This window comes from Asterias amurensis, chromosome 2, assembly GCF_032118995.1.
Source record: "Asterias amurensis chromosome 2, ASM3211899v1".
In the NCBI taxonomy this organism is placed as follows: Eukaryota; Metazoa; Echinodermata; class Asteroidea; order Forcipulatida; family Asteriidae; genus Asterias; species Asterias amurensis.
In genome coordinates this window covers 3047839-3060465 of record NC_092649.1, presented here as the reverse complement: position 1 = coordinate 3060465, position 12627 = coordinate 3047839, and the positions used below count along the sequence as shown (strand labels likewise).

General features: G+C 39.3%; 1 protein-coding gene across 1 annotated transcript; it reads left to right on the top strand.

The window, feature by feature from the left end:
• The first annotated feature begins 4452 nt into the window (after positions 1-4452).
• LOC139954322 (uncharacterized) lies at positions 4453-11876 on the top strand. The gene is made up of 6 exons (XM_071954076.1): positions 4453-4701; positions 5695-5796; positions 6589-6696; positions 7215-7301; positions 8511-8594; positions 10238-11876. The coding sequence occupies exons 1-6, from the start codon at positions 4546-4548 to the stop codon at positions 10652-10654; spliced, it is 954 nt and encodes a 317-aa protein (XP_071810177.1). The 5' UTR covers positions 4453-4545; the 3' UTR covers positions 10655-11876.
• Positions 11877-12627: the final 751 nt, after the last annotated feature.

The following is a 12627-nucleotide window of genomic DNA, read 5'->3' as shown; positions in this document are numbered from 1 at the left end:
TAGATCAGCGCGTCTGCCACTGTTGAAAAATAGGCAGACGCGCGCGATCTAGCCGTAGCTGTAGCCGAAGTCGTCGTTTCGGACACGGCCTTAATTTCACACTCGGACTTGCTCATAGACCTTGTCGCACATACTGGGGTGCGCGCGTAAAGCTTGGAATTAGGTGCATTGTGGTCTAGCTGGTGTCCAAATTTGATCCATATCTATCCCACAATGCATCTCAATCAACACTCTGCGCTTGCGCAATGGTATTTGCGAAAAGGTCTACTATTGGCTGAAACACCAATGAAGAAATTTCAGTTGTCAGCAATAAAGAAATTGTTTTAACAATTAAAATTGTTTGCCTCTCTACGTACCAGATAGCAGATTCAAAAATCACAATGGTCCCAGACAGGGCCCAATTTCATAGAGCTGCTAATCACAAAAATTTGCTAAGCATGAAATTTCTTCCTTGATAAAAACAAGATTACCATCAAAATTTCCACGTGCTTTTCAGGATAAGCAAACAACCGCTAAATACCAGCAACAAGCAATATGCAACAAATGGAAATTTGGTTGGTATTCCTGTTTTCATCAAGGATGAAATTTCATGCTAAGCAAATTTTTGTCCTTCGCAGCTCTATAAAATTGGGCCCTGGTCTGTTATGGGGTACACAATTAACAGAATCCTGACTGATCTTTCAACACTAAATTGTTTTGATGTGTTTCAAAAGTGTTCACCAAGGGAAACGCCAGTTAAAGGGTATAATTTTATGTACTTTTTCAAAACACAAAACACAATGTCGACAGATTTACATTAAACTTACACAGTTTGAAGATTATGATAGTAGAAAGCTTTACTGAGGTGCTGTAGTTTTGGAGAAATGAGTAAAAGTAATAATTTCCGTCTCAGTTTTAGCATTTAAAAACATATTAACCAGTTATGCTATGGTTTTCGTATATAAATATCATAACTGGTTAAGGGGATTTTACATGCTAAAATCATTTTGGTATCATGTGACGAAAATGATTTTGTGACTTGTTTTACTCATTTCTCAAAAACTACACAACCTTAGTAGTAATATTTGAAGGGAAGCTTTCCACTATCATTCTCTTCAAACCCTGTAAGTTTAATGTTAATCTGTGGAAATTTACCCGAATCCTTTAAAATGTCTCTAAATATGTCTCTATGGTACAATGTTTGTCTATGAGTCACATTTATTCGACCGCTTGTAAGTGAGTGTATTCAACCAGAATCAAGTTGCTTTGTGGTGTAGTTTATGTGAATATCAAATGACATTATGGTTAAAGGAACTCGTTGCCTTGGATCGGTCGAGTTGGTCTTTGAAAAGCGTTTGTAACCGTTTTTTATAAAATGCATATGGGTAGAAAGATGTTGTAAAAGTAGAATACAATGATCCACACAAACATGCCTCGAAATTGCGTGGTTTTCCTTTTACCTTGTCGACTAACACGTCGGCCATTTATGGGGGTCAAAATTTTGACTCCCATAAATGGCCGACCATGTTAGTTCGCACAGTAGAAGGAAAACCACGCAATTTCGAGGCAAACTTGTGTGGATCATTGTATTCTACTTTTAAAACATCTTTCCAACCATATGCATTTTATAAAAAACGGTTACAAACGCTTTTGTTTTGACCAACTCGTCCGATCCAAGGCAACGTGTTCCTTTAATACAGGTTGGTCGTCCTTTTGAGAAATAAATAAACAGGCAAATCATAAGAAGTCACATTGAACATGAAAGCAATTTGCTGGGTAAAATAACAATATCAACCATGCTGAATTTACTTTAAATTGTTAAAACTTTCGGGGGAACTATTGTAGCACCCGTTAATTGGGCAAGGTTCTTCACATGTATTACATTGGGTTGGTTAAAAGGTGTCCCCTGTCAGTTTCAATTTTCTCGATTACAATCACCAATTAAAATGTCATGGCCAAGACTGTTTTTGTTTTTGTTTTGTTTTCGTTCAGTTCTGTCAGCATTTTTGTAATAGAAGGTCCATGCAGCCACGGTTGCTAAGAGCAGTCTATGGTGGTCTAGCCACAGCCACAGCCGCATCCACTATTGGACATCACGATCTCGGCCTAACACCTGTGTGACCTAACGTATGCCGATGTTTAGGCCCAACTCTTGCACTTAAAAGTAAAGCGAGCTAATAGTGTGCGTCAGTTCAAACTCTTGATGCAACTTTGTTTGAATAAGCCTAACTCTTGCACTTATAAGCGAAGCTATGTGTGCGTCAGTTCAAACTCTTGATGCAACTTTGTTTTAACACAATTTTTTTTTACTAAGCCCAACATCCCGTTAAAACCATTCGAACAACAACTTCCTGTAGTTTGCTTGTTGTCGTTTTTCCAATCAGAGGAAACCAACCGGCTCTCCCGAATACATGAAAGGAAGAGGCACAGCAGGGGTGTATATTTAAAAAGTGACTGAACAGAAATGATGATTGTGGGTAGGTCCCTTTAAAGGATTTGCATGGGCACTTTTTGTAACACAAAACAAAATGTCCACAGTTTTACATTAAACTTACACCGTTTGAAGATGATGATAGTCGAAAGCATACCTTAAAATATTAGTTGCTGAGGTGCTGTAGTTTTTGAGAAAGATGAGTATAAAACAATGTCATGAAAATACGTTTTTACATGCTAAAATAATTTTCGTCTCATGATCACTGAGACGAAAATTATTTTCATGACATTGTACCAAAAACTTCTCATTTCTCAAAAACTACAGCACCTCAGCAAGTAATATTTTCAGGGAAGCTTTCTACTATCATTATCCTCAAACTTTGTAAAGTTTAGTGTAAATCTGTAGACATTGTGTGGTGTTTTTTTTGTAAAATTACATATAGACCCTTTAAAGGTACTGGTAATTTCTCACTAAATTTGTTTGAATTGAATTCGAAACCTCAGCTGAGGTCTCGAATTCAAGCATCTGAAAGCACACAACTTCTAATATGCGACAAGGGTGTTTGTTCTTCCATTATTCTCTCGCAACTTCGACGACCAATCGAGTTCAAGAGTTCACAGGTTTGTTATTGTTATGTTGATATACACCAAGTGGGGAGACTGGTCTGTGACAATTACCAAAAGAGCTTGAACGAAAATGTCAAGTCGTGAACTTTGCTGAATTCCACTTAAAATGTTTTCGATGAATAAAGGAATCGAGTCATATGATTATAAATAGGTCTCAAAACGTCATAAGTAGATAAAGCCGCTTTGTTGCAGCATGGATGTATAACAAAGCAAACTCCCACAAATGACGTCAGCGGCATTGTCCTTTGACGCCCGCTCTCAACGGCAGAAGTGTTTTTAGTTTTTCAAAAAACCTTTAGGTAGGGGCCTGATTTTTTACTCGATAATTACGAACAGTTCAGAAGTGTACACACATCAAAATTACATTAAAATGGTGAACAAGTGCATGTTAAACAAGTAAAAATACCATTTCTGTTGAAAACATTCCGCTCAGGTAGCTGTTTAATTTAGGTCTATAACCCTCCAGGTTAGCACTATTGTTCGTACATTTCATTGAGGGGCCCAAAACTGTCGTGGTATAATACAAGAGATGGTTAAAAACATTTATATTGCATGATAACAATATCTTTCAGGTAACAAGTCGAGCAATGTATATACTACAGGCTAATCATAGTATTTTGACTGGCTACCCTTTTCTGCTTTACCCTATACTATAAAAAAATCGTTATACTGGGGGAACTTTTTAAGGAACACATTGCCTTGGATCGGACGAGTTGGTCTGTGAAAATGCATATGATTAGAAGATATTTTAAAAGTAGAATATAATGATCCACACAAGTACCACTCGAAATTGCGTGGTTTTCCTTTTACCTTATCGACAAACGGTCGGCCATTTATGGGAGTCAATTTTTTGACTCCCATAAATGGCCGACCTTGTTAGTTCGCACAGTAAAAGGAAAAATATGCAATTTCGAGACAAATTATGTGTGTATCATTGTAGTCTACTTTTAAAACATATTTCTAACCATGTGCATTTTATAACAAATGGTTACAAACGCTTGTCAGAGACCAACTTGACTGATCCAAGGTAATGTGTTCCTTAAATTTTGTTTTATATAAACTCATGCCCTAGTTTTCAGCTGTACATCTTGAAACTCCTACCCAATGTAAAGGTTATCAAAATAGGCCTATATCTTAAAGGGACTATGATCTAAAAGGGGTTTGTTACATTCTAATGACGTAATGTGGGAGAGGTGCAGAATTTCGTATTTTTATTGTTGCGTATATGCAGTGGGCGGTCAGAAATGACATAGGATTTATTATTGTCAGTAATGATGATACTGCAAGAAGTCAAGACCGGTGTAAACCAGCCCGGCCCGTCATTGGGCAAATCAGGGGAGTGCCTTTTACATCCTGTCCAGATCCTATATAGTACACACATTTCACCAGTGTTCAACATTCGTGAACATTCAACAACAAACCTCGCAACTGAAGAACTACAATCAACGAAATCTTTGCAGTCTACTTTGCTTAAAAACTGTGAGAGTCATTCAACTTTGAACAAACATGGCGAACATCATGGCGGGCTTTATAGGAACGTTGATGATGCTGATGTGTGTGGTGACGTCATCAGAAGCACACACCATACACGGACGCAGTGAGGCAGGGGCCACACCGTCCGTTGGCCAGACCGATTATGACGAAATGATGTTATCAGAAATGGTAGGAAATGTTCATTAACATCTGAAAAGAAAACCGTTTCTTTATCCTCTGTATGCTCTTCTGGGCACGTTCGTTTGTTTTCAGGATTGGCGAAAACTGGCTTGTTTGCTTCCTAATATGGTTCTTAGATTGTTCGAGGTAGTAGGCTAGGTTAATGAATTTACTTGTGAGTAGCCCTGTGATTGAGTGGCGGGGATTAGTGGGTCGATAGTGGGGTTGGTACATTACACTTTTATCAACTTGCTAGTGTTCTTTTTGTACTCCCTTTTTCGAGGTAGTAGGCTAGGTTTGTGAATTTACTTGAGGGTAGCCCCGTGTTTAAGTCATTTCAAATGACTACACACTCATTATTGGCAGTGAATATTGGTTCGATATAGTGGGGTTCCCATGGTACATATACAAATATTGACTGCTTCGAGTGCTTTTGGTTAAAACTACGAACTCCCTCGGTGATCCGGTTCGCTCCGGGGATCACCGAAGGAGTCGTAGTTTTAACCATAGCACTCGAACAGTCAATATTTGGTTTATGAACTTCCCCAACAGACTATTTATCATCTGATGCACAACTGATCAGATGCACAACTGATTGGGTTCGAGGTTGGTAAAAAGACGTATGGGTACTGCACGCCGTGTGATAGTCGTCGGACTATCACACGGCAAACGATGCACTATAACACGGCCGCCGATTAGTAAAACTAAGACATATCATGAGACGCGCTCTAAACCAATGAGAAGGCAGAATATTTGTGAGGGATTTTATAATACATTTTATTCAACTTGCTTATGTTAAATTGTACATTTTTTTTTTCGAGATAGTAATTTGTCGAATTGGCTTGTGGTAGTCCTGTAGAGTCGTTTCAAAGGACTATTATTCATTTTTGGAGGGGAATATTCAAAGGACTACACATGCCTAACTGGAGATGAACATTGGGTCGTATTGGGTTCCCATGGCACATTATGTATTAAACTCTTTGTAATTAATTTTGTCTTCAGATGACGTCAGAGGAGGAGGCTGAAGTGGATGACATGTTTCCTGCCCAGACGAGAGATGACCTCAAACTTGAACTCATCTTAAAGGCACTCGTGATCTTGAAGGTGAGATCTCTTTACTTTGCCGTGACTTAAGGTTATTTCGAGATCCATAGTTCAATATATATCTCTTATGTCAATCCAATTTCCCTGTGTTTTCTTCCCACGTTATCAGCAGCGTATAGCGTGTCATGGTCGAGCGGTCTAGTTCACCGGACCCCTTGTATTATACGCTCTGATGTTACTGGGTTCAAAACGGTATCATGCAAGCCACCTAACCATTATTGCTTTGTAGAAAGTTTGGAAAGTATAGACGATGTGACCTCTGACGTCACACGAAAACCATAACATGATTCGCGCGCATACCGCCGGACAAAACCTTTGTGTTTTGGCAGCCAGCTAGAAAATGTAAGCAATCTTACGTTGACTACGCAACTCAGTGCCCGGCGAAACATGACGTATGTAGTATTTTGTCAACAGAGGGCGGTTTGAATGTAAACAAAGGTCACATCGTCTATTGCATTCTGCTCTACCCGACCATGGCTCACACATTTTATGATACCCATGCTTATACAGCGTTCATTGGACAAAGTTACCAGGAAAATTACCTGGTAAGTTTGCTGCCACCTAGCGCTCGAAAGTCTCCATGTAAACCAAACTGAGGTTGACAGTCTGGGCCCATTTGAAATCGTAAACCAGGCTATGTAATGAACGTTATTGCATACAGGACACTCTGATGTAGAGAACTCATTATAATATCATTTGGAGGACAATTTTTTTCTTTCGCTTAGCTACCTCCAATGATAGGTTAATTATTGAACTATTAATTTTGTTGCTGTTTTTGTCTTGTCAATATAGTCCCATGAAAGTGATTCGCCGTTTGTACCAGTTTGGTTGCCACCCTATGACAGCATGCCCGACGAACTCAAACTCCAGCTCATCTTGAAGGCGCTCATTTTGTTGAAGGTCAGCTACAACTTGTCGTGATCAATTCTTTAAAAAAATGCATTTCGAATAAAACATGCGTATACTTTCAATCACAATCATGATTTTTTTTATGTATACAAATAACTGTTTCGAACGTTTGATAAAAAAGAATAAGAATCATATAAACAAATGAGTCAATGTCCGGTTGAGGGTCTCCCTGCCGCTGGTCGAAACTCTCGGTCCGATACTTATTAGGTCTTCCCTCTAAAGGCCCGGTCACACAGGCCCCGATAACGAGGACGAAAACGAGCACAATAAAAACACACACACACTCGATTGGTTGCTGGAATGCTCCACGCAGAATACGCCCACTACGAGGGCGAGCCCTATTTATCGTTCTCGTTGTCGTTTTGGCTCGTTTTTGTTCTCGTTATCGAGGCCTGTGTAAACGGGCCTTTTTTTATATTGTTTCCATACTGGTAACGTGATTCTTCCATGCTCATAATTGGATTTGTTTATTTTGCACTAATATTTGGATTTGTTATTTTGCACAACAGAATAGACCACTCGACTCAAAGTTTGCTGGACACCCAATTGGTGAACTGAAACTCACACTAATACTGAAAGCCCTCTGGATTATAAAAGTAAGTTTAACTTAAAGGCACTGGACACTATTGGTTATTACTCAAAAAAATTATTAGCATAAAACCTCACTTGGTAACGAGTATTAGGAAGAGGTTGATGGTATAAAACATTGTGAGAAACGGCTCCCTCTGAAGTAACATAGTTTTCGAGAAAGAAGAATTTTTCCACGAATTTGATTTCGAGACCTCAAGTTTTGAACTTGATGTCTCGAAATCAAGCATCTGAAAGCACACAACTTCGTGTGACGAGGGCTTTTTTTCTTCATAGTTATCTCGCAAGGTGACCAATCGAGCTGAAATTTTCACAGGTTTATTATTTTATGCATAGGCCTATGTTGAGATACACCAAGTGAAAAGACTGGTCTTTGACACTTACCAATAGTGTCCACTGTCTTATAACTTTAGGGTGGTCTGAATTTATAGGTCCGGTGTCTTGAAATCTGTCCAACGGAGATTCAAAAGAGGGCGCTATCAGTTTGCCGTTGGGAGGGACCTGAATCTCCGAGGACAAACTCTCTTACCACACTAGACTTGAATTCAAGTCTGAGACTGGGGGTATTTCTCTGCATCAGCCACGCAGAATTCGCAGAATGTAAAGAAATAACCGCAGATTTGCTATACCACACACTCTAACTCGCATTGATAAAGGGCAAATTTCATAGAGCTGCTTAAGCAAAATATTTGCTTAAGCACGCTTATTTCACACATGTTACTGGCCAAAATTTCCTGCCATATTCATTGCTTATGACTAGTATTAAGCTGTTGTTTACTTAGCATTACAATTGAGTGGAGTCTTGGCCGGTAATCTGATTTTACTAAGCAATGAATTTGTTGCTTAAGCAAATTTTAGCAGCTCTATGAAATTGGGCCCAGGGTTTGATCGTAGGCCCAGGGTTTGATCGTAGGCCCATGAAGGAGGTTAATCTGCAAAGGGCGCTTTTTCAGGCAACAAAACCCTCTTTTGCTAAACATGAAAACTTGTTCTCTTTTGATAAAGATGTAGACCGTTTCCTTCCAGCCCTTGCTTTGATAAACACAAATACTGGGCCACGAAAGTCAAATCTATTCATTGAATTAGAGAAGGGAGAACATAATGTGTGGCGAATTGTACATTAGTCGATGCCACTCATGGTTGTAGGTATGCACTTGACTACACCGTTGAAAGAGTTCGTTTTGATTGACTTTCTTTATTTCTTTGCTTATTATCAGGAGCACAAAACTACCTTGGATATCGTTATTAGTACAGGGGATCTCAAGCTCGCCCTACTGCTGAAGGCAATCGATGTTCTAGAGGTAAGACGAGTATAATTTGCCGTGTTTAAAAGAGGATGGTGGACTCATCCAAAAGATTGGGTTTCTTGAATAATGAGTTCGGCGCGCTTATCATTCCTTAAAGGCACTGGATACTATTGGTAATTACTAAAAAAAATTATTACCATAAAACCTTTCTTGATTACGAGTAATGGGGAGAGGTTGATGGTATAAAACATTGTGGGAAACAGCTCCCTCTGAAGTGACGTAGTTTTCGAGAAAGAAGTAATTTTCCACGAATTTGATTTCGAGACCTCGAGAATTTGAGGTCTCGAAATCAACCATCTAAAAGTAAACTGTGCGACAAGGGTGTTTTTTCTTCATTAATATCTCGCAACTTCGACGACTGATTGAGCTCAAATTTTCACAGGTTTGTTATTTTATGTATATGATGAGATACACCAACTGTGAAGACTAGTCTTTGACAATACCACTAGTGTCCGTGTCTTTAAAGGCACTGGGTATTATTGGTAACTGCTCAAAAAGATTGTTAGCATAAAAACTTACTTGTTAGCGATCAATGGACAGATGTTTATAGTATAAAACATTGTGAGAAACGGCTCCCTCTGAGGTAACATCGTTTTCGAGAAAGTATATTCCTCTCTTAAAAGAGAATGAATTTGATTTCGAGACATCTGAATTTGATGAATTTGAGGTATCGGATTCAAGCATCTGAAAGCACACAACTTTGTGTGACAAGGGTGGTTTTCTTCCATAATTATCTCGCAACGCTCGGCGACCAATTGAGTTCAAATTTGTACAGGTTTGTTATTTTGCACATATGGTGAGATACACCGAGTGAGAAAACTGATCTATGACAATACCGAAGATGTCCAGGCCGTCGACTTCACCAAATTCTTCCTAACTTAGGATTAACCTTAGAACTTAGGACAGGTTCAGTTCCGTATCATAATACGTAAGACGCATTGAACCCAACCAAAGTTAGGACGGGTTACTCGTCCTAACTCGAGATAGTATTGATCCTAGCGTTTCGTGAAATCGACTGCAGTGTCTTTAAACCATCTCAGCTCCCTGGGAGTATACAGCATGTGCTACAAATCTGCCCTATTCGGCTAACTAAATCAATCACAAGAACCATCTTTGCCCTCACAGATACCCATTTCACCCCTGGGTGGAGAGAAAGGTTTATATAGTCGAGTGTCTTGCTCGGGGACACAATTGTCACGACCGGGACTCGAACCCACACTATGCTGAACAGAAACCCCAGAGTTCGAGTTCGGTGCTCGCTCGCGCTCGGCCACGACACTCTTTTATGAAAAATTCAAGGGCGGAAATTTCCGTTTGCCACACTCATCGTATAGGGAAATTTCCGTTTGCCACACTCATCGTATAGGGTTATAACTTCCTCATATAAAATTGCCTTAATACCAAACAGCAAGTAACCATACCAAAATTTGCTCACAATATTTTAGGTTACCAGTCAAAATAACCTCTATGGTTGACAGGGGTACAATCCACGACTGGTACCCGACCCTGCTAAGTTTTTATGTACAGAATATTGTTAAGAAACTCTATGGAACTGTGACCCGAGTGCTTTGTTTTTTAGTTGAACAACTCAAATTGATGCACATTGGTAAAAACTGTTGACTGTATTGTTCTCTTAGGTTTACAACGGCGAATACAAAGACATTGTTTTCTTCACGAAATCCAAGCAACAACTCAAACTCAAACTCATCCTACAAGCGATCACGCTCCTGAAGCATGGCGACTGGCCCAAAGACATCGACTTCTGGCCAAAGGGTGAGAAGGAAGAAGGAGAAGGCAGCCAACCAGAGGCCACCACAACAGAGCAGACGACGCTTGCGTCTGAAACAACACCAAAGCTGACAACTGAGAAAACTGCAACGATTGAGGGCGCAACCACCACACCGATGATGACGCAAGGAAGAAGAGGTCGTGGGGACATACCGGCAGAAAACAAGGAAACGGTCAAACGAGGAATTAGTCAAGTTTTCAAGTGGTTGAAATGGGTGCCTAAAGTACATGTACAGCACAAAAAGAAACACCACGTTTTCCACTAACTCTGAATTGGTCTGGGCACAAATAATGAAACCTTTCTGTTCGATTACCTAGTTACTGTAATGTTTAATTAGATTTCATTTCAAAGCTTCATAAAAGCTCCTTTAACTCAGTGGCTATTTACAATCTTTTCCATTAACTTTAAGATATTTTGGACAATCCTCATCCACAAATCATGAGCAACTCTGACCATGTATAAACCATTTAAAACTCTGCACAATGCTTTCAAATACTAGTAGGTATACCTTTCTTTTCTGTTGAAGGTTTAGTTTTAGGTTTAGTTATGGTAGACTCTACAATGGCATATTATAAATATAAACATACGAATCGATACATAAGGGAACAAAGAACCAAAATAGTTTTTTTACAAAAATACCAAACGGGTGAGTGGTGAGGAGGAACAGCAACAGGTGACCAGGACCTCTACAAAACCTTCCTGCATCAAATAATGCTCCCTAGTTACCACCCGCACCGCAGTTAAAAAAAACCCACTATTTCCGCTATAAAAAATAAATAAATAAACAAATAAATAAAACAGGGGGCGCTTGAAGGCGGGACTGACAATATTATAAACGACAACAAGAGTATACGGCAATGTGACTTTAATTCAGGTTGCGGTATATAACGTCCAGTCTAGTTTTTGTGTGTAGCTTTGTTCATGAAAACTTGGTTTAGAATTTTTGAGTTTATAAAGACAGTTGGTATCGTCTCCCACATTCCAAAATCTGCTCCAGCGGTAGTAGATTGCAAGACAACATTCTCAGGAACAAGTCTACATAGCAACCATTGTGATACCGTAAACTGGTTATTATAGACCTTTATCACGGTGTGGTAAATCTTGATTTTCCTCCATTACAACTCATTGTAACCAAACTGAGACTGGCCGAAATAATAGTCTGGTGTCATGCGCAATTAATGTTAGCACTCATGTCTGTTATTGGAAACGGGGAACATGACCAAGAAGGTGACAGCGTGATAAAGGTCTGTACTTTCAACCTCACCATCATCCTCGTGTATCTAAGGAGTTATTTTGGCTTTCAGAGGTATTCCGAACCCCAAGTTTTAAAGTTTGCAACGGTCCACTTAGCTTATAAATGCTGTTGTACTCTTAATGGAAGCATTAAGAATAAAGAAAGTCATCTGACTTAATTATATATAAATTTCATTTTCTTATTTTATTTATAGCATAACTTTTTTCTCTCTCAAATTTGTATGGTTCTTGAGAACGCAGAGTTTGTTAAAATAAAAAAAATCATGAACATTATTTGACGCCTTATTTCACAATGTTTATTTTTTGAGTTGTTTTGTTGTGTTTTGTCAGGGCGTTTGTCACACGAGGCAATTTACAGGCAACCGGAATAGTCTATACCAGATTTGAAAAGGGGCCTTCTACTTAAATATCCTATTGCCAAAGACCAGTCTTTTCACTTGGTGTATCTCAACATTTTATGCCTTCGGCCTCGGGAAATAAGTCCCTCTTCTGGTCACTCAAAGTCCATCGGGGGAATAGACGTACACTAGTTACCTTTGTAGCCAGTCAATATTTGTATAATGGTAGCCTAATATTATTATTTTTATTTGCTTGCTACTTTTGTTTTCGTTCTCCATAATTATAGTTTCCCCCATCTTTTCTTTTTCTTTTTTTTCGGGGGGGGGGGGGGGGGGGGGTGAAGTACCAAGTTTATCAGTATATATTTGTTGTTCCTGGGAGTCGGCCAGAACCCATTCCATCGGTATGCTGCCGTCCCGTAAAGCTGAGGACCACACCCCTGTTTACAATACAGCCCACCAACGCCAGTACAACCCGCCAAGTTTCCCTTGTCGTGTATTACCTTCTTGTTGTAGCCCAAAAGAAAAAAAACACTTGGCTCTGTAAAAAATGCACAAACAACGCCCTTGCTCATTTTGAATAAAAACTCGTTAGCCGGATCTAGGCTAAGTCCCAAATCGTACAAAGGAACACTTTGGTTTTGGT